At 35.7% G+C, this 20,759-nt stretch overlaps 1 protein-coding gene across 3 annotated transcripts in view; it reads left to right on the forward strand.

Moving 5' to 3' along the window:
• The window catches only part of LOC104611908 (kinesin-like protein KIN-14B), a 110,664-nt gene that overhangs the window by 25,696 nt on the left and 64,209 nt on the right, over positions 1 to 20,759 (forward strand). For all 3 annotated transcript variants that reach the window (XM_010279184.3, XM_010279182.3, XM_088890780.1), the window contains 8 exons: positions 4,739 to 4,909; positions 5,096 to 5,202; positions 5,745 to 5,876; positions 6,014 to 6,192; positions 7,059 to 7,220; positions 12,777 to 12,868; positions 19,446 to 19,597; positions 19,857 to 20,030. In XM_010279184.3, coding sequence (XP_010277486.1) covers positions 4,739 to 4,909; positions 5,096 to 5,202; positions 5,745 to 5,876; positions 6,014 to 6,192; positions 7,059 to 7,220; positions 12,777 to 12,868; positions 19,446 to 19,597; positions 19,857 to 20,030 — 1,169 coding nt within the window. The remainder of the gene's footprint in view (positions 1 to 4,738; positions 4,910 to 5,095; positions 5,203 to 5,744; positions 5,877 to 6,013; positions 6,193 to 7,058; positions 7,221 to 12,776; positions 12,869 to 19,445; positions 19,598 to 19,856; positions 20,031 to 20,759) is intronic.

Raw genomic sequence — 20,759 nt, forward strand, 5'->3', positions numbered from 1 at the left:
CATAGGCCATTGAGACATTACACAACCCAGGACTTCATCAATTAATGAATATCCTTTACTGGTCAATAAAAAAATGGAGCCTAAAGCACAATTTGGAGTTATTATATGACCAAGGTTTTTAAAACCGAACCAGACAATGAACCGTTCAGGGGTCCGTTTCTTGGGTCACATGGTTCGACCATTCGAATCGAGCGGATGGCCTGCTTTGACAAAAAATGAAAACATTAAAAAAAAGGCCAAAACAGCTGAACAGTTTGAATGTTCGGGTCAGTGGTTTGCTGACCAAATCAATGTTTTTTGGCAAAATAACGGTTTTTGGATAAAACGGAACCGGTCACCTGACCGATTCTCGGTTTTTCCGGTTTGACCGTCCAGTCCGATCCGGTTTTGAAAACCATGTATATGACCATATATAATTATAAAGCTAAGCACAAATTGACAAATTGCTCCATGTTGGTATTCTGGTTTTTTAGCATTATTTTATTTTATTTGATGTAAAAAGTCATTTTTAAATGAGTATGATTTTTATTCTACTAGTTTTTTATATGTATTAGCATTTTATTCCTTTTTCTAATTGGTAATTGTTCACTTTATTAGTTGTAAGAAAACATGTATAAGACAAAAACAAAACATGGATAAGATGTACAAGACCACTCTATAAAAAAGTATAAGATGTACAAGGGTATAGTGCCAAACCTCCTTTATTTGTAGGTAGTGTTAGCCCATTGTGCTTTTAAAACATTGATATTCAATATTAATATGTGCCATATTTTAAAGTTTTTATTAATATTGTAGTTGAAAATTCTAAAACAAATCTAATAATAAATAATTTTACATATAAGTAAATATTACCTAATTAATTTCGTAATGCAATATTACTTTGTCATAAGTTTAAAAATTCTACATGCAAAATAGTTAGTTCACTCAGCAAAGTGGGAAGAGAAATTAAAAATCGTGAATTTCCATATAATAAGAATTCAAACAAATAACCAAAGTTGATATTTTGGAGGTACATGTTTTTTTCTTTCTTCTCTTTTGTAACCATTGGGCACCTTACTTTGTTTTTTCATTTTTATTTTAATGTTTTTTCTTTTTATTACCACAAAAAAATATAACCAAAGAACAAATCAATAGCATAGTGAATTCAAGCAAATAAGTTGTAGAGAACACTGATGTGGGCCCCACAGCTACGGTCCCACTGTGTTCGTAGGGTAGAAGGTGTTCTAGTCTGCCTAGGGTTAGCTATTGGTCATTTAGTTGTTTCAGTTGTTATTTATTTCAGTCTTATTTTTGCTCTATTTGTTATGTAAAGACTAAGGGCAGATCTGTCCTTTCCATGTAATGAGCATAACCTATAAATATTAATTAAAGTGGCGGCGGCAGAATATCAAACTTCTGCTCCTCCTTTTTCAACTCTTGTGTTCTACTACTTCTCTTCCCTCTTCTTTTTCTCTTTACCTTTCTTCTTATTTTCGAACCTGAAATCCATTAGGGTTCAAGACTGATAACAGTCCTGAACTTCTACTTAAGTTAACACAAGGAATCCACGAAAATGAGCATAGCAACTGTACATTGAATCCAAGCAAGGACTCAGAAGCACTGGTCCAACAAATGAAAATATCTAAGAATGTAGTATTGCAGCAAGAATCCAAGCTAATGGCTGCAAGTGGATAGGAGGGATTCAAGATGGTGGAAAGAGTCAAGCAATGGCATTTTCTCTGTTAAAATCATTTTATAAGGCCTTACTAAGGAATCAAGTGGAAAGTTCTCTGTTAAATCATTTTAGACACTTCAAGGTCTCTTCCTAGATTTTCCAAGGATCAGGCCATGTCAGTTCAGGCGAGGAGTGCAGAGTGCTGAAGTTTCAGCTGAGGTCGATGGAAGAACGAGGGAGGAGAAAGGGGGGGCGAAGGTTGAATCTGGAAATGGGTTAGAGGTGTCGACAGCAGTGGAGGGGAATGCTGAGAGGGATAAGGAAGAAAGAGTTGTTGTCTTTGATAAGGTGTGCTTTCCTGAAGTTGGTAGACAGCTTGTTACTGAAATCTTTGTGGGAAAGCTATGAGTTGATTGGGGGCGTTGAAGGAAGGATTCTGAAAAGGCTGACTCTGGTTCTTTCTTCTTGGGCTCTTGTCAGCTTTTTGGTGCTGCTGTCTCAGAACCCTATTGGTGGATGCATTTAACATCTTTTTTCCTTTTTAATATTTTTTTCTTTTACTAAATGAGTTTGGGGGAATTCCACCAAGCGTAGACACATTTGCTTCATTGGTGGCTCTGGATAGTATCTTGACATTGGATCACATTGAAGTAGGGGTATCCACTTGTCTGGGAGGTGTTACACTGTTACTTGCGTGAAGCTGCGGAGGAGAATGTTCTTCATTTGCATTTTGGATGCCTTTTCACAAAGTTTATTTGGGGCCTCTTTTTTGGATTATTTCAGATCTTCTTGGGTGGAACCAAGAGCTCCAGGAGACATTTTTGCTTGTTGGCCAACTGTGAGAGAGAACGCCAAGGGAAAGATAGTATGGAGCTGCATTTCTTTGTTATATGTTGGGAAAGTGTGGAAGGAAAGAAACAGAAGGATTTTTGAAAATACGGCTTATAGAAGGGAACAAATCACTCTAATATGTGGAAAGAAGATAATGGGCTGGGTTCTCATACTTCCAGAATTTGAAGGGGTATCTAAGGAAGATCTTGGTGCTGGTTTTTGGACTCTTCTTGAACTGGACTTAAGCATGTAATTGTGTCCTTTGTTTGTCTTATTTAATGTATGTTTTTTCTTGAGTTATATGTAGAACTTTTTTTTTTTTTGAGAAAAGGTAATGTATTGTATTAAAGAAAAAGCACCGCCACTCTACCCAGCAAGAAACCGTGAATACAAAACAACCACCTGTACAAAAAGTGATTCTCAGACATTGCAAAAATAATGTCTACAAAAAAAAAAGATTTCATCACCCTAGCTGATGTACTCTCTTTCTTTATTAATAGGATTTTCTTTTTTATTTAATACTAAAACATAGATTTTTTTAATCATTCTAACAGGTCTAAAACCGAACCCCCTTTCTCCTCAGATGTGCACAATTGTCCTGAATTTACTAAATGGCATTTTGTTTTTCTCATTTGGTCCATCCTAGAGGAAGTGCATCTCCTTCTTCTCTATGATCTCAGTCACAGATGCCAATATTAAGAAAATAGAAGACAGTAGACAGGCAAATCAGGCAAAGGGCTTTCTAAATCTTGTCTTATTTGAAAGTGTAGTGCAATAGCACATTTTCCTACTTATAGGATTGTGGTCTCTTTACATTGGGTCCCACCAATAGTTGGAGAGGTCAAACTAAATTTTGATGTATGCAGCTTGGCTAGCCCTGGAGTTTTGCCCTTGTGTATAGGAGGAATCTTTGGAGTTTGGGGATCATAACGACAACATATTGGTTATGTATTCAGGTCCTATAGGGGAAGGAAAGTCCATCAGGGTTGACCTGTTTGTAATATTACAGGGCTTAAGATTGTTGAGGAACTTAAATTTGAGGAAACATGTTGTGGAGGGGGACACAAAAGTGGTGGTGACACGACTGCAACACAACAAATAAGGACCATGGCAATATTGGAACTACTTGAAATAGCTGAGAGCCTTAGCATCATAACTGATTGCAAGTTTTATACAGTGATTTAAAAGGTGCGCGCACAGGTGAGGTGCATTTTACGGTATGCGCCTCGCCTAGGTCCTAGGTGCAACCCTTTCAAAAGGCGCACGCCTGGTGCGCCTTTTGAAAATTTGACGCTTTTTTGCTTTTTTTGAACATAGGTGAGGCACATACCCTAAAATGTGCCTCAGCCCAGGCGAGAACCCCCAATTTGGTAATGTTGTTCATTCATTCATTCTAATAAAATGTCTTCTTAAAAAGCAATTAAAACTATAAAATCATTATTTTTTGTGTGAAAACTAAGAATTTTATACCTAATGTGGACTTGTTTGGGCTTGCCTCAAGGGGCGTGGCACAAAGGCGGCTCGTAGAATCAGGAATTTAATATGTTTTATATTACATTAGCTACTTGAAATAATGCAATTGAGTGAAAAAAGAGATTAGAGGTTTTACATGCTTGAAAATGTTTTATATGTTTGATTTTATTTTTTAATTCTCATTTGGATATGCTTTGCATCTTATGTTTATGTATTATAATTTTAGATAATAGGTTTTTTAAAACATTTATTTTAAAATTTAAGTTCATATTTTTTATTAAGATTATGTTTAATATTTTTTTGATTTTTTTGGCATTTTTTTTTGAATTTTCTGACAATTTTTTTTGATTTTTAGATTTTTTTTTGTATTTTTGCGCCTTGCTTCAAAAAGGCACACGCCTCTCCTTGCGCCTTGCGCCTCAAGTGCAAATTGACCCCTGCACCTTTTTTGTGCCTTGCGCTTTTAAAACACTGGTTTTATATGGACCCGGAGATCAGCAAATATGCTGGCTGATGCCATGGCCAGACACAGGGTGAAGCCTTAATGTAATATTGGTAGTAAGGGTGTTAAGTGAAAACATTGTATTGATATAATTAAGATGGTAAAGTTCAGTTAAAACAATATATGGGGAATATGTTGTAAAATGTTACACTTATGCTTTGCATATATACCCAGATTAATGAAAATATTTGAACAAATATTAGGAGTAAGGACATATGTTAAGTTCTTATAACCATTGTGGTAGTTTTCTATTTGAAAAGCTGGACTGATGATTTCAGGAAACATAAAGGTGTTTTGCCGCACAAGGCCACTATTTGAAAATGAAGGCCTATCCTGCATTGAATTTCCTGATGATTTCACAATCCGTGTTAATACTACTGATGATTCTCTCTCCAACCCTAAGAAGGATTTTGAATTTGATAGGGTTTATGGACCTCATGTTGGACAAGGTAAGGAACATAGGTTGCTTGCTGCTATTTTTATTTCTTTTCTTCTTTGATTTGTGTATTTTCTTGTTTAGTAACTCAAGGTTGGTTAGGTTTTTCTGCATTTAATTTATATGGGATTCGAATTCCCAATTGAGTGCAAGTATACGTTTTTTGTTATTTACCTTTTTTGATGTCTTGTACTTTCAGGGGAACTTTTCCATGATGTCCAGCCATTTGTACAATCAGCTTTGGATGGGTATAATGTTTCCATATTTGCTTATGGGCAAACTGGTTCAGGAAAGACACACACTATGGTCTCTCTCTTTCTCTCTCCACATATGTACATGTGTCTCTAGTTGACGGCAAAAGATATTAATTAAAAAGAGTAGAAATGTAAAGACATGTGCTGAGAAAAGAAAGTGACGTAAAAATATTCTATTTTAGAAAACTAAAACAAGAACATACATTCCATAGTTGTCAAGTGGCATCTAGGTGATGCTTAGGCGATAAGACACTTATGAAGGGTTGCCTTGCTTAGTTGCCGAGAAGTTTTCTCCACAGTGCTCTTGGATACTTTTATATTCTTAACTTTTGAGATTCTAATAATAAAATAGACATTATTAAGCTAAATTATTCAGTTTAAGTTAAATACTAGTTTTTTATTATTTTTCTCATTTGTTAGGGTTCAATCAGCATGTATGCTACCTTGAACCCTCGAAGACTTCAAAACTTGAACTGATAAGAATCGAAGAACTCAAAATTTTATCCAATCAACACATATTGTCATCATCATCATCATCATCAACATCATCATCTTCTTCTTAACCCTTTCTTTACTAGATATGAACTTTTGCAGGAAGGATCTAGTCATGAGCGTGGTTTGTATGTTAGGTGCTTTGAGGAGCTGTTTGATTTGTCCAACTCAGATATGACTTCTTCTTCACGACTTGATTTTTATGTTACAATCTTTGAGCTATACAATGAACAGGTACCAATTCAATTACACTTGATGGCTACCCTATGCATAATTGCATATTTGTTAGATGCAGTACTTTGTTTTTTAGAGGTAGTTTGAATTCAACACTGTCATATTTCTAATTGTGGTCCAACCTCATGTTTTAATAGGTACATGATTTACTCTCAGAACTGAGGAATAATCTATCGAAGGTCCACATGGGTCCACCAGATTCTTTCATAGAACTTGTTCAGGAAAAGGTTGAAAATCCTTTAGACTTCTCTAAAGTTCTAAAAGCAGGGCTTCAGAATCGAGGGACAGACATAATGAAATTCAACGTTTCTCATTTGTATGGTCTAAGTTCCCTTTAGTCTGGAATTAGTTGTTTTCTTTTACAATCTATTCAATTTATCTTTTTGCGTGTTTTATTTCAGTTGTAGAATGCTGGGCTTCTTTATTTATTTTAATATATATCATTTTAATCTTTTTTGGACAATTTTGTTTTGGTATTGTTAAATATACTTTGTTTCCCTGCTATCAGTTGGCAATGTAGATTTATTTGATAGGAAGAAATTATATGCTGCTTTCTTGTGTGGTCTGTTTTATTTTTGGGAAAGAGGAAGGGAGAATGGGTTTGGAGAAATGGGAGTGAAAACGATGCATACTCCTGTTGCCTAGTTACTTAGTTTTCATATTTTGCATATGGTGGAAATGAACTCCCTTTCTATGATAGTAAGTGGATAGAAAACTTTATTGGGGAAACTAAAAAGTACAAGGTTGTGGGTGTTGAGGTAACACACCAATAACAGATAAACTACCAAAAAACAAAACTTAAGGAGCTTACTGATTGTCATCCATCCATTATAAGTTAAAAAGCATCCCAAAAATCAGACCCAAAATCATCTCTTTGAGCAACTTCAAATTCTGGATGAGCCAAGATCCAATCAAGGACAAGATAATTGATCTTGGAAAGTGAACTCTCTTTTTCCTTTCTTCCTGCCTTAGAACATCCTCTCATTCATTTCTTTCCAAATGCCACAATATACTGTAAATGAGATGTCACTCCAAAACAGTTTATCTTTCTTACCTTCAGCTAGGAATAGCTTTGTTAGATTCTGGAAGGCATATTATGGGGTGCCCTTTTTGCTTGTTATTAATATAGGTTGTATCATAAATTTATCTTATGTTTTTTTTTCCTGGCTGTGATTTCTTTAGGATCATTACAATTCACATGCACTATAGCAATTGGATTACCAGAGAAAACTTGTACAGTAAACTTTCTCTTGTGGACTTGGCTGGAAGTGAAGGTTTGCTTGACGAAGATGCTAGTGGAGAGCGAGTAACAGATTTGCTGCATGTGATGAACTCGCTTTCTGCGTAAGTTTTGTAAGCATTAGTAATTATTTTGTTCATTCTTTCGAATTGTATACACTATATGTATATTGATTACTTATAAAAATGTATCTAAGTTATTTGATACTTCTTCTGGCAGAAAATACATTGTGTATTTGAATATCTCTTCCTACTTAACCATGCATTTTTTTTCTGCTTGAATAGTGTTTAGTTGTCTAATACAGTAGTCAAATTACTAACATTATTATTTTTTTCAACTATTGGATTTATTAGTCTTCACCATTCATCATTTTTTTTCTTTAAATATTGATTATACCTTTTGGTCATCAGATTGCATTGTTCGGTAAAGACATGTTGCAGATTTGCAGTATTTTTATTATAGTGCAAATTGATATGCTATTAGCTTTCTTGGGATCCTGTGCTTTGAAATAGCCTTTTAAGGAAAGTGTTGATTTTGTGTGGTTTTTCAGGTGGGGGATACTGATGTTGTTACTTGGACAGTTTTTAATTCTTCTTCTTCTTCTTCTTCTTTTAATAAATAATGATAACTTTACTAAACATCAAAAGAAGACAACAGCAAGGTCTGGCATAAGTTGGAATTGTCCCTATTACAAGGCCCCTGTTAGAGTGAAGGAGACATTATTAAAATTGAGAAACAATGTAGGAAAAATCCCTGAGTTCACCTTGGTGTCCATTAATGAGATGTTCACAGTTCACCTTGGGTGCTAAGTCCCTGAGTTCTCTGATATGTTGTCACAATGTGGTCAAGAGCCAATTAGGGATCCTTTGTCCATCAAATCACCTTCAACCTTCACTCTCTTAAAAACCAAAGAAAAAGGGAAGTCTAAGGGGCTGTTTGATAACAACTAAAGTGGTTGAACTGAATGACTTATTGCTTTGTCTTTTAGTGGATAGTATAATTCATCGTCTAAGCATTGTGAAGTCAAGTGACCAGCTAGCTGATTGTTTGACCAAAGGGTTGTCTTTGGCCTAAGTTGGAAGAGAACCTATTCAAGATAGGCATGCACAATATGTATATCTAGCTTGAGGGGGAGTGTTGAGAGGTGTCAATTTAACGTCAATTTTGTCTATTTATGTTTTATAGTTTATACTAATGGAGGGCTAATCTGTAATTTTGACTTAAATTAGTATATCTCAATGAAAGCCCACACCTGGCTCTTTTGTCTCCAATTTCTCTCTTGTTTTGCTCTCTCTCTCTCTCTCTCTCTTCTTCTTCTGAACATCTTATTCATTTTTGAGCATCTACAGTCTGCAAGTGGAATACTAGAGTTCTCAAGAAAAGATTTAATCTAAAGAGGTTCTTATGGAAATCTTCACTATGAATGTGACTCATTGTTTGAAACCATTGAATGATTTCTCACCTTTCACTTCTCATGATATTATTAGGAATTGGAAGATTGCAGCATGATCTTCATCAACAAGGAGATCTTCACGTGTCTCATGATCACTGCCCACTTCTAGTATGATTAAGTTAAATTTTAATGGTTGCGCTTTTGGTGGCTACCTTGAAGTGCACAGGTGATTACAGTCCCATTGGGTTTGGGGTTTCTTTAAGGGTACTGGTGATTGAAGTCCAGCAAGAGATGGGCTTGGTTAAACTTGTAAACCTTAGAAATCTGATGGCAGGGGATTCCTATGTTATTATGGGGTGGCTTCTATCACAGAATCATGGGAGTTACAGATATGTAATTACAGAGACAAAATAGCTGGCTAGGGAGTTGGGAGTTTACTATAACATTATGCTGGGATTGACCAATAGTGTGGCTAATGCTTTGGCAAGGCGTGGAGCATGCAAAGATCAGTTGTTTTGGGGAATAGCTCCCCAAGGGGGGAACTTGTAAAGTTGAAAGAAATAAAAGAAGGATAGGGTGGATAGTTGGTACTGCTGCAATATTAGAGGCGCTTTGGCACATTTACAGCATTTTTTGTACCATTTAACATAATTGTGCTTGTACTTGTCAGAAAAAATAGAAAATATATACCTAGCTCTTTTCTCAAAAAAATGGCAACCAGACATCCTGTTGCTCCAAGTTATAATGCTCCAAAGTTTTATTCACTCCATTATAAGGGGGCTTTAGGGTTTCAACTTTCAAGCCATGTCATTGGGTTTTCCTTGTACAGATACAGCTGGTGATATTATAATTATATGATATATGTGGGGAGTCACTTTAAAGGGCAAAAAATGGACCACTTCTCCATTTCCTTGCATTTGCAATAAACATGATAACTGATAAGTTTCAATTGGTAATTGTGATAGTATATGGACCAGATGATGAAATCCTAAGACAAATTATGTAGATTGAGGTGAAATTAAAACAATCAGATTCTCTCATGAGAAGCTTTGACAGTGAAATTAAAACAATCTGTTCGTGCATAATTGGGAGTAGAATATTACTCATCAAAGGAAAAAAAGGGAGTAGACTTCAAAACGATCGGATTCTCTCACGAGAAGGTCAATAATCACTTCAGGTATATAGAGCTTTTCTGAATATGTGCAGACATCACATAAGGATTTTTTTTTTTTTTTTTTACTTAACCTTGTTTGGGTTATCTTTGCATGGACAAACCATGTTGAAAAAACTAGACGGGCTTTTGGTTTAATCTGATTGGGAAGAAGACCTTCCAGAGGTTACAGACGAAGCTTTACCTTGACCGTTGCCTAGACATGCAGTTGCAAGAAACATGGCTTTTAACCTAATACTGCAAAGATGGAATTTAGGTGAGTTTGTCGGATTGGCTAGACATATAATGGGAAATTGAAGGAATTGAAGACAAAATGGAAGTATAGAGGAAGTCTTTGGCTGGATTGAAGCAAGGAAGAGTGAATGGTTGCATTCTATGTCTTCGATCAGAAGGGTTGAGGAGCATGGATGTATCTCTAATGAAGGACCAGGGTAAGGGAATTGAAACCAAGGAAGAATATGATGGAATGACTTTCATGAATAAGAGGTAAAATGGAGGCAGTGAGCTTCACTTTTATTATTTTTTATTTTTTTTCATAAACGGGCTATAGTATTCTATATTTCTATCATATATGAGATATAACCAGAAAAAAGGTAGGCTTCCTAAAGATGCAGAAACTTTACATGGTTGGTGAAATAAAACCATCAACAGCATAGACATGAGCAGCTTCCAAGAATGCAAGTGGCCATCATGCATTCTAGTGAGGTGGATGGAATAGACATTGGTATTGGGGAGGAATTTAAAAATCTACCACAAGTCATCAGAGAAATCAGTTACATGGCAATGGCTTATGGTTTGATGATTGTTCTCTAATGGAGGAGCACTTTTTCTCTCTTTTCTAGCAGCAGAGAGATGCTCTAGTTGGCCAATATTTTAAAATAGTTGGAGGTGTTCTTTCCCTCTCTTTCTCTGTCTGTTTTTTGAATAATTTTCTGATCAATAACAGTAAAATTTTATTAATTTGAGTAAAACCCAATATGTACAAGTACACAATATGGAGATAAGGAGTCTTATCTCTAGCCTTCAGGTTTTCTTTTAAACCCCTTGCAACTGTGCCCAAAACATTTGTGTTGCTCTCTCTCTCTCTCTCTGTTTTTTTAATAATTTTCTGATCAGGAACAGTAAAGTTTTATTAAGATGAGTAGAACCAATATGTACAAGTACAGTCTAGAGATAAGGAGTTTTATCTCTAACCTTCAGGTTTTCTTTTAAACCCCTTGCAACTGTGCCTAAAACATTTGCATTCCTGTCTTTTCTAGCAGCAGAAGAAAGAGATGCTCTAGTTGGTCAATGTTTTAAAGTTAATCTGTTGGATGTAGTTTCACTCTCTAACTAGGGAGAAACCTTAATGACTGGGAGGAACAAGTCTTTACTGACTTGCTTTTAAATTGCCAAATGACCCAAGTCACAGCCCTGCACTGAACCAGTCTGACCTAGAATTTGACCTTGGGACTCTTATGGTATGTTATCAGCCTGATCTTTTGTTAAATGGCCAAGTTCAACCTCCCTTGGATCCTTCCTAGCTGTTTATGGTGCCAAACAATCAATATTATCTAGGTCTTTTTATGGTATGTCAATAATTGGGGGCCTTATGTTGATAGTTTGAACTTTGAACTGAACAGGAAAAGGGCGTTGGTGATACTGGTAGTGTGCTATTCTCTAATACTCCAGAAACTGATGACTAATTCACCAATTTTTAGTTCTACCAATTCTGGTCTCATTTTCTAGAGTTTTCAAATGTGGTGCTTCCTGGGGCACTGGCTTCTCCATTGAGTTTTTTTTTTTTTTTTTTTTAATCTGGCATTTTAAAGGTCTGACAGAAGCAGTGATTTAAAAGGTGCACCTCAGGCGTGCCTACGTGTTCAGGCGAGGCACATTTTAAGTAATGCCTAGGTCCTAGGTGCAGCACTTTCAAAAGGCGCGTGCCTTGCACTATTTGCTAATGTTGTTCAAACATATAAAACATTGTACATTCCTGATTCCGAGAACCCCCTATTTGCTAATGTTTTTCATTCATCCATCCTAGTAAAATATCTTCTTAAAAGACAATTAATAAAATAAAATCATTTATTTTGTGTAAGGTTAAGAATTTAAGACCCTATCATGGATTTGTTTGGGCTTGCCTTGAGGGGCTTGGTACAAAGGCAGCTCGTAGAATCAGGAATTCAAGATGTTTTACATCACATTAGATATTTGAAGTAATGCAATTGAAGAAAAAAGGGATTTTGGGCTTTACATGCTTGAAAATGTTTTATGTGTTTGATTTTATTTTTAAATTTTCATTTGAATGTGCTTTACATGTTATGTTTATGTGTTTTAATTTTAGATAATAGGTTTTTTAGAACTTTTATTTTAAAATTTAAGATTATATTTTATTATTAATATTAATGTTTTATATTTTTTGGTTTTCTTTGCATTTTTTGACATTTTTGGTATTGTTTTTTGAAATTTCTGACTTTGTTTTTGATTTTTTGGCATTTTTGTATTTTTGTGCCTTGCTTCAAAAAGGCGTGCACCTCACCTTGCACCTCGGGTGCAAATTGCCCCTTGTGCTTTGCTTTTAAAACACTGGACAGGAGGAAAAGCCCTTTTGCCCGTGAATCCTTTTGCTGATTTTGTGGACCAGATGGGGCAAAAGAATGTTACAATATTTGAGAACAAAGCAAAACCAAAAAATGCTTGGAAGAGTTTTAGCTATTCTTCTGAAGGTGTTTTCTCATCACCTTGTCCTACCTTTCAGTAATTGCTTGTTGTATTGTGTTAACAAAATCTGTACTCAACAGTGACATTGCAGCCTTTGGGATGATATTTTCAATCATTTAGCGTATTTTAGTTGGTACATAAGTAAATATGTATTATTTACATAGCAAAGAAATAATTTAGATTAGCATCTAGTAAGGATTGGCAACTTTGTATTTGTACTATGGATTTTCTTGCATTTCTTTTTCCTTCTATGCACATAGTTGCTGTTCTGGCAAATGAACCTCTTTTTTTTGTTACAAACTACTTGATCTTATATTCCTTATGTTGCTTTTATCAGTTATCTATGGCCATTTCTCCTTAAGTTTCTACTGTTTTTGCTATTCTATTTTGTAGGTTGGGAGATGTATTATCGTCTTTGACTTTGAAGAAGGATATTATACCCTATGAGAACTCAAGACTTACAAGAATACTTGCAGACTCTCTAGGTATTATTATTTTTTTAAACTGTAAAGCAATGAAAATTTTCTCTAGGTATTAAATTTGACCACTTTCTGCATGGTCACCTCATTGTTGAGTTCATTTGCAAGTTGAATAATCACTAGATGGTGCTGATTGAAACTCATGGCAACTTTATTCTTTGAAAAATTAGCTTTCACTTGTGTATATATATATATATATATATATATATATATATATTCTCCCATTTTCTCTTGCACTTGCACACACACACACATACGTGTAGATCAATCAATCAATCATCATGATCTAAGCCTTGTCCTAACCATATGGGGTCGGCTACATGTTTCCTGTTTTTCCCTTCTGTTCTGTTCAGCGCCATATCCATCATTAAATTATGGGTGCTTCAACCATATCTTATTACTTCCACCCAAATCCTTTTTGGTCTGTCCCCAGCTCTTCTAGCCTCTTGTAGCAGATCACTTTTCCAAACAGGTTCTGTAAATTATCTTCTATGTGTATGTAAAGATCTCATTTGCTTATACAAATTGTCTTCAAAATATCAAAAAAAAAAAAACTATTTCCATGAAAATATTGTTATGAGCATAGTAATCTTTATGCCGAGTTTTGAGTATGGTGTCACTGCTTATATGAAATGAAACTGTAATAGGCAGCATTATTAGTAAACATGGTTATGAATATGTGGAAGATTATCTTGTTCATTGGCAATAACAATGGTACTAATCCATTAACACACTGTTTACTTGTAACAGAATTGCGGGTTATGAAAAAAATATAACATTGATACTGATCCCTATTTGCAAATTGCAATTTGCTAATGTTGCTCATTCATTCATCCTAATAAAAGATAATTTTAAAAGATACTTAAAGTTATAAAACCTTTCTTTTTTATATGGATTAAGACTTTAACACCCTAATATGGACTTGTTTGGGCTTGCCTTGGGGGGGGGGCTTGGTCAAAGGCGGCTTGTAAAATCAAGAATACATAATGTTTAACATCACATTAGCTATTTGATGTAATTCAATTGGGAAAAGAATAAAGAGATTAAGAGTTTACATGCTTGAATATGTTTTATATGCTATGCTTGATTTTGTTTTAAAATTTTTATTTTAGATATGTTTTACATATTATGTTTATGTATTTAATTTGAGGTAATAGGTTTCTTTATAGCATTTATTTTAAAATTTAAGTTTATATTTTTAGTTAATAATGTGTTATTATTTTAATAATTTGCATTTTTTTTGGCAATTTTGACATATTTTTGAATATTTTTGTTTTTTTTTGAATTTTTGAGTTTTTTGAAAATTTTAATTTTTTTTGCATTTTTGTGCCTTGCTTCAAAAAGGCGTGCGCCTCGCCTTCATCTTGTGCCTCGGGTGCAAAATGGACCTTGTGCTCTTTTTGCACCTTTCTCTTTTAAAACATTGTTCTTCTATCCCTGTTTGGCCTGCAGTTCTGAGGAGTTGGCAATAGTTCTACTAACGAATCAATCTCCCAATCATTCAGTCTATGCCTGAAGTAAGGGTTACGGACAATAGCTTCATTTCAACATATATAATTCTTCATTGCAACATATATAGTTCTTCAAAACTCATACTTGATGCTTTAAATGAATTTGTTGAAAGATTTCTCAATACCCTTCCACAGTGCACAACCATAAAAAGTGTTTACCAAACCTGGATCCAATCCCTATTCCTTGTGCCATATTTAGCTGAGATGACCCTTCTCCCAATTAATTCTTGATTTTTGTCTTCAACTATTTTTTTTTTCTATTTCAAAATCAAAATCAAATTTGTTTTTTTTTTTTCTTTTATTTCCATTCCATTTTCCTATTAGCATCCTTTCATTAAGTTGACCAAATACCAATGTTCAAAATTTCAATATGTATCGGGCCATATTGGCCAATATATATCGTATCGGTGGCCTCCCGATACGCCCCTACAGTGGGTGTTTCGGGGTCTGACCTGGTTCAGGGGGTAGATGGGCCTTAAACTGACCCCTCTGAACCAGTTTAAAGAAAAGAAAAAAAAAACTAAAAAAAATGCGAGCCAGGATACAGGCTTGTATGCCCTAACTGGCTATTGGCCTGTATCGAAATTTTGAACCTTGCCAAATACCTCTCTTTTCTAGATCTTAGGCTATGTTTGGTTTGAAGGAAAAGGTAGGGAAACCTGTATACCTTTTCCTTCAAACCAAACACAACACGGAGGTCTTTCTTTTCCCTATTTTATTAGCTGCAGAGTCTGCATTTTTTTTATTCTCAAAAATATATGATGTGTATGATCAGCCCCAATCGATTTAGACCACCCAGATCTTATAATATGACATTTTCTGCAAACGTTGGATGTGCAAGTGACATATTTTCAAATCTAAAATGCGAGGGGGCCACCTGTTGATCTCAAGGAAAGTTGGTTTTTGCAATTGTGTGCTGAGTCAGGCTGGGTCGGGTGTGGGTGTGGGTTATCTGCCCACATATCTTTTGTGACTTTTCCATTTTAAATTTCAATTGTTTTGTAAATTTTCATTCTAATAAAGTGACCATTCATTTTTGAATTCAAATAACCTTTCAATTCAAACCAAAATTCACATCATTCCATTAGTGCCTTTATATGGTTTCTTTCAAAAGAGTCGCTGCCTTTCTCACTTGTAGGAATGTGGCTATTTATACTTATGCTCGATTCAGTCATTGCACGCACCTACACACATTCTCGCATCACATTCATCATTCACTTCCGAGTTAAATATTATTGCAGTTTGTGTGACTCAGTATTCCGAGTTAATGGTTTTAAGTGCCTTTCAAGGCTATTGAATCCTAGAGTAAAATGTCATTTTTCCACTACTACACTGGACTTGATCCAAAGGAGGTGAAATTCTGTTTAAGGATTGTGTTCCAGACACTCCTTAGCTGATAAGTCCTGTAACTCCTGCATTTATTGTTCTACCATATTGCACTTCACAGTAGCATCCTATTACATGCACCACAACTTAATAAAAAATTGTTCTTCTATTTTTTGTGTTTCTCATTTCTTGATCATCATGGATGCTACTAGAATTGTCATTCCTGAACCATTCATTCCTTGCTTAGCCAAAGCATCCGCCATCCCATTCGCTGATCTCCTCACCCATTGTATCTTCAAATTCATATTCCTGGTTAGCCATGTAAATTTTTTCATTTCACTCCTGCAGCACCAAGTTATAGACTCGGGATTCTTTACCTATTCTACCACCACTTTTGAATCCCCTTCGATCACCACATTTGTCAAGTTTATTTCAATAACTATCTACACCCGTTGAATTGCAGCAAGCAGTTACGCTTTGAGGGAGCCACTCATACCTGCAGGGCCAGAAAAAAGTGCTATAAATTTACCTTCTCCAATTCTCAAAACCATTCCTATTCCAGAAGGGCCTGGATTACCTTGGCTACTCCTATCAACGTTCAGTTTAACAAACCTTTCAATTGGTGGTACTAGAGTACCTCCACTTTGTCCTATCTCTTAGAGATTTTACCAAGATTTTACCAACTGCTTCGCAATTCCTCTAGATATCATCAAGGAAAACTAGGAAAACAACTCCAGAGTCTTGATCCAGTGGGTCACCCTAACCATTACACAAATCCTGATTTCTTCTTTGCTTCTCCCCTTCTTCGAGAAGATTCTTGCATTCCTCTCTTCCCAGATGGTCCAAATCAAGGTTGCTCTAACACATCTCCACATTATCCTCCCTTTCTTCTTTGGCCAGTAAACTGGGAGGGATCAAATAACATAATAACCTGTCAGTAAAGTCCACCTGCACCCAAACAAAGAAAAAAACCAAAGCCAAATATTTGCAACAAAGGGGCAGGAAATCAATAAACAAAGACAACCCTCATTACTGGATTTGCATAAGACATACTAGTTAGGGAGAGATAGGAATTAGGTCTTCTCTTTTGAAGCAAGCCCATAGTATTTATCTTCCCGTGAACTACTTCCTAGCAGAAAGCTCTTTCTTTGGGTGGAATGGGTCTATACCAACCCAAATATGTTCTATTGACAGTCTAGATTCAAATATCTTACTAACATCATGTTACCAGCCAGCATGATGTTTTTTCATATACTTTGAAGTGGCCTGTGGTCTAAAGATAAAAGTTAAAAGAGTGAAATGGTGGCTATTGCAGAGGTGCCAAAACTAGAGAGTTCGCTGCTACTTTTGGATATGGTTCTCTGTCATTTAATTTTTTGGCCTGCCATTGCGGGCAAACTACAGGTCCAAGGAGCTATAGGATTCAATTTTAGAGAGGTTTGAGATGAAGCCAACTGGATCGAAGTGGTGTTATTTGTCCAAGAGAAGAAAGCATAATGACTGAAAGTGTCTCATTGAATTTTTCGACATGCTTTTCTATGTATGCTGTCAATTCCAGCTTCAGTTGCATCAACATTGAGAAATCGAGAGATGTCTTCTAATCAGATCGGTACATTGATAGAAGAAAATATGACCAAACAGTATGGTCTCAAATATGCACTTAAAAGAAATGCTTTCCTAGGTAAATGGTTATGGAGATATGTGTAGGAAAAAAGGGGAGTATCTGGAGAAGGCTCATATGTTGTGAGTATGGCCAAAAGCCTTTGGATTATGGAAAAAACTCATCCAACTTGCCTATGACACCAATATTTAGAAGGGAGTTGTTATCGTTAGAGGTAATTTCTCTAAATTTGTAACTTTCAAACTGGGAGATGGTGAATGGATATACTTTTGGAAGGACCCTTGGTGTGGAGGGCCCTGGTTGCAAGTAAAGGGGTTTCTATGAAGGAATGTCATGAACTTGTATGTGGTTGCATTGTTTGTTTGCCTTCGCTAAGACAATTTTGTGATTGGGAGTTGGATTCTCTAACAAAATTCTTGGAGGTTTTTAGTCATGTAAGGATTCAACTTGGTACCCTTGACGCTAGAGTACGGTTGGCTGAAAGCTCGGGAAATTTTACGGTTGGATCTTTTTATGATAAATAGGAATGATGGATTTTGATTCTCATATTGGAGATGGCTGTGGAAAGCCATTGCACCATCTATATTCATATTTTTTCATTTGGATTGCTGCTTTGGACTGTATATTGATCATCAATCATCTATCCAACAAAGGGATGGCCGTTGCTGATGTATGTAATCTTTTTTGGAGAAGGGGAAACAATCAACGCTTACTCATCCCTTACAAAGTCACTTATGGGACATGCTTTTTTTTTTTTTTTTTGAGAAGAGATAAAGTATAATTTCATATGGTATATGGAGTCATTTCCTGCAATATTGAATTAATCTTCAATTGGTCTTGTCTGGAAACCTTACGGTACTGCTTGAAGTGTGGCGTTTGGAAGGTTTCAGCAGGAGAGGGAAGACATTGTGGAAATCCACCCCCTTTGCCTTGAGCTGGGAGTATGGAAGGAATGCATATAGGATGATCTTTCAAGGCAAATGCTTGACCATGAATAATAAGCAGAAGTGAAGACTCCCTTATTCAGTGGGTCTGCACCCTAAAGCTCTTTGTGGGGCTCTAGCATTATCACTTTGGGAATGAATGGGAGTGCATCCACCTTGATCCAAATTTTTTATAACATCCTTTACCTTTCATACATTTGTACTGATTGTTGTTGAGATCTGATTGTTGTTGAGATCTGATTGTTTATGATGATTACTTTTCCATTTTCTGTGCATCTGTGCAGGGAAGTTTTCTTTATTAATTTTGTACATATGATGAGATGTATCTGTGACGCCAGCATGATGTAATTAAAGTATTTGTTATGCATTGTTATGGGCCCACGAAATAGGATCTCGTCACGGGTCGGTCCACGGGGAAAACCTCCTATTTTCCCTTGTTCCTCCCTTTTCTTGAGGGACCTATCTTGGCGCCTTAATGGTGATTTGTTCAAGAGATCACCAAACTCTCCTCTGCTCTCTTTCTTGACTGAAATTTTCCATGATCTTATTCAATATTCTCAGCTCCTTAAATAGGAGATTACAAGAGATAAGAGTCCTACTTTTAGGAAGACTCCTTGCTAATTAGGAAGACTCCCTACTAATCTATCCTACTGAACTGATAAGATAAGACTCCTTAATCTATCCTAGTGAACTGATAAGATAAGATAAGACTCCCTACTAATCCATACTACTGAACTGATAAGATAAGAACACTGGATAGATAAGACTCCTACTAATCCCTACTACTGAAAGCAGATAAGGCAAGAATACTGAATAGATAAGATAGGATGAGAACACTAAATTGCTGCTGCTGAGAACACTAAATTACTGCTGCTGCTGCACTAAATTAGTGCTGCTGCTGCCGGCGTCCACATCATGCATATGATTGTACATCAGTGATGCATTTCATTTTTTTTTTTCATTTATCCTTGTGTGAAAGGTTTAATGTCTATTTTCCTCTCTTAGAAACTAGTTCTTTGTACTTTCTCAACTTTTATATCAATGAAGCTCTTCCGATCTGGTTACTGACAAAACAGAAAAAAGTATGTCTGTACTGTGTCATAGGGAATGTTCTCTCACTCTCTCTCTCTTTTTTTTTTCTTTTTAAACCTTAGTTTTTAATTGTCAAGCTCCATTTATAGGTGGAAGCTCAAAAACATTGATGATTGTAAATATTTGCCCAAATGTTTCAAATCTATCTGAGACATTGTCTTCGCTAAAGTTTTCTGCAAGAGCTCGCAATGCTGAACTAAGTCTTGGAAATCGGGATACCATCAAGAAGTGGAGAGATGTGGTAAGTTCCCTATGAAACCTTTTTTTTCCTTATGAAAGTTGTTTGTCAAGTATAGTAAAGTTCGTTTCAGTCTAATGTTTTGTGATTCCTTTTTTACTGTAGTAAAAGATTGGTCTTGGAATAATTGGTGGTTTGGCTAAACTTTGTCTAATTATATCAATGCTATAAAAATCTCATATTGGTTAATGTGTTGATTTGCTCATGTCTTAAAGTGCATTATGTTCTGTTGGCTTACTCATAACCTTGGATGGATTTGTAGGCTAATGATGCACGAAAAGAATTATATGAGAAAGAAAAGGAAATCTATGATCTAAAGCAAGAAGTGTTGGGTTTAAAGCAAGCACGGAATGATGCAAATGACCAGTGCGTCCTTCTTTTCAATGAAGTCCAAAAGGCTTGGAAAGTGTCTTTTACCCTACAGTCTGATCTGAAGGTGTTGAAACTTTCTAACTGTTCTTTCCTGTGCTTCTTGTTATCATATGTTGTAAGGATTTTTTGCACTATCTGTCCTTCTTGGTATTGTATGCTGTAATGATTTTTTGCACTATCTGTGCTTCATTCTTTCGTATGTTGTAAGGATTTTGTGCAATATCTTTTTATGGCTTATAAGCATGGTCTTATTATCTGTCATCCCTTCTCACTGTTATTCTTCTGTGGGAAAGCCACTTGACTTTGCCTGTGGGGGATGTGAGAAAGCATACAAAATGTGTGAAATGTAGCATACAACTTCTAGTTTTCATTTCTTTTGAGTCAGTAATGGATTATAATTAACTTTTGTTAGAAAACAGAAAGTAGAGGTAACTAGTAAGTACAGTATGTGCTAGGCTTTGATCAGCCAGCACACCATGTATGGTTAATGAGAACCATTACCTTAAAAGATGATGCAATCAAGCTTCAAGTATCAACATATCTAAAACATTACTCATGAACCCATTACTAAAAATTTGTATGAATAAATACTAAATACATTATAATTTTTTGACTAGTAATGTGTCTGTATTTTATTAAAGTTACTAGGAAGATTGGAAGACAATCTTGATTATGCCACAAAAACACCTAAAGCTTAGTTTAGCTTAGCCACCTAACCATAGTTTTCAAGGTGCCAAGGCGAGGCTAGGCAACAGGGGGGCGCCTTGTCACCTGGTCGCCTAGGTGATGGATT

Source organism: Nelumbo nucifera, chromosome 1 (genome assembly GCF_055504915.1).
Source record: "Nelumbo nucifera cultivar China Antique chromosome 1, China Antique-T2T, whole genome shotgun sequence".
NCBI classification, from domain to species: domain Eukaryota; kingdom Viridiplantae; phylum Streptophyta; class Magnoliopsida; order Proteales; family Nelumbonaceae; genus Nelumbo; species Nelumbo nucifera.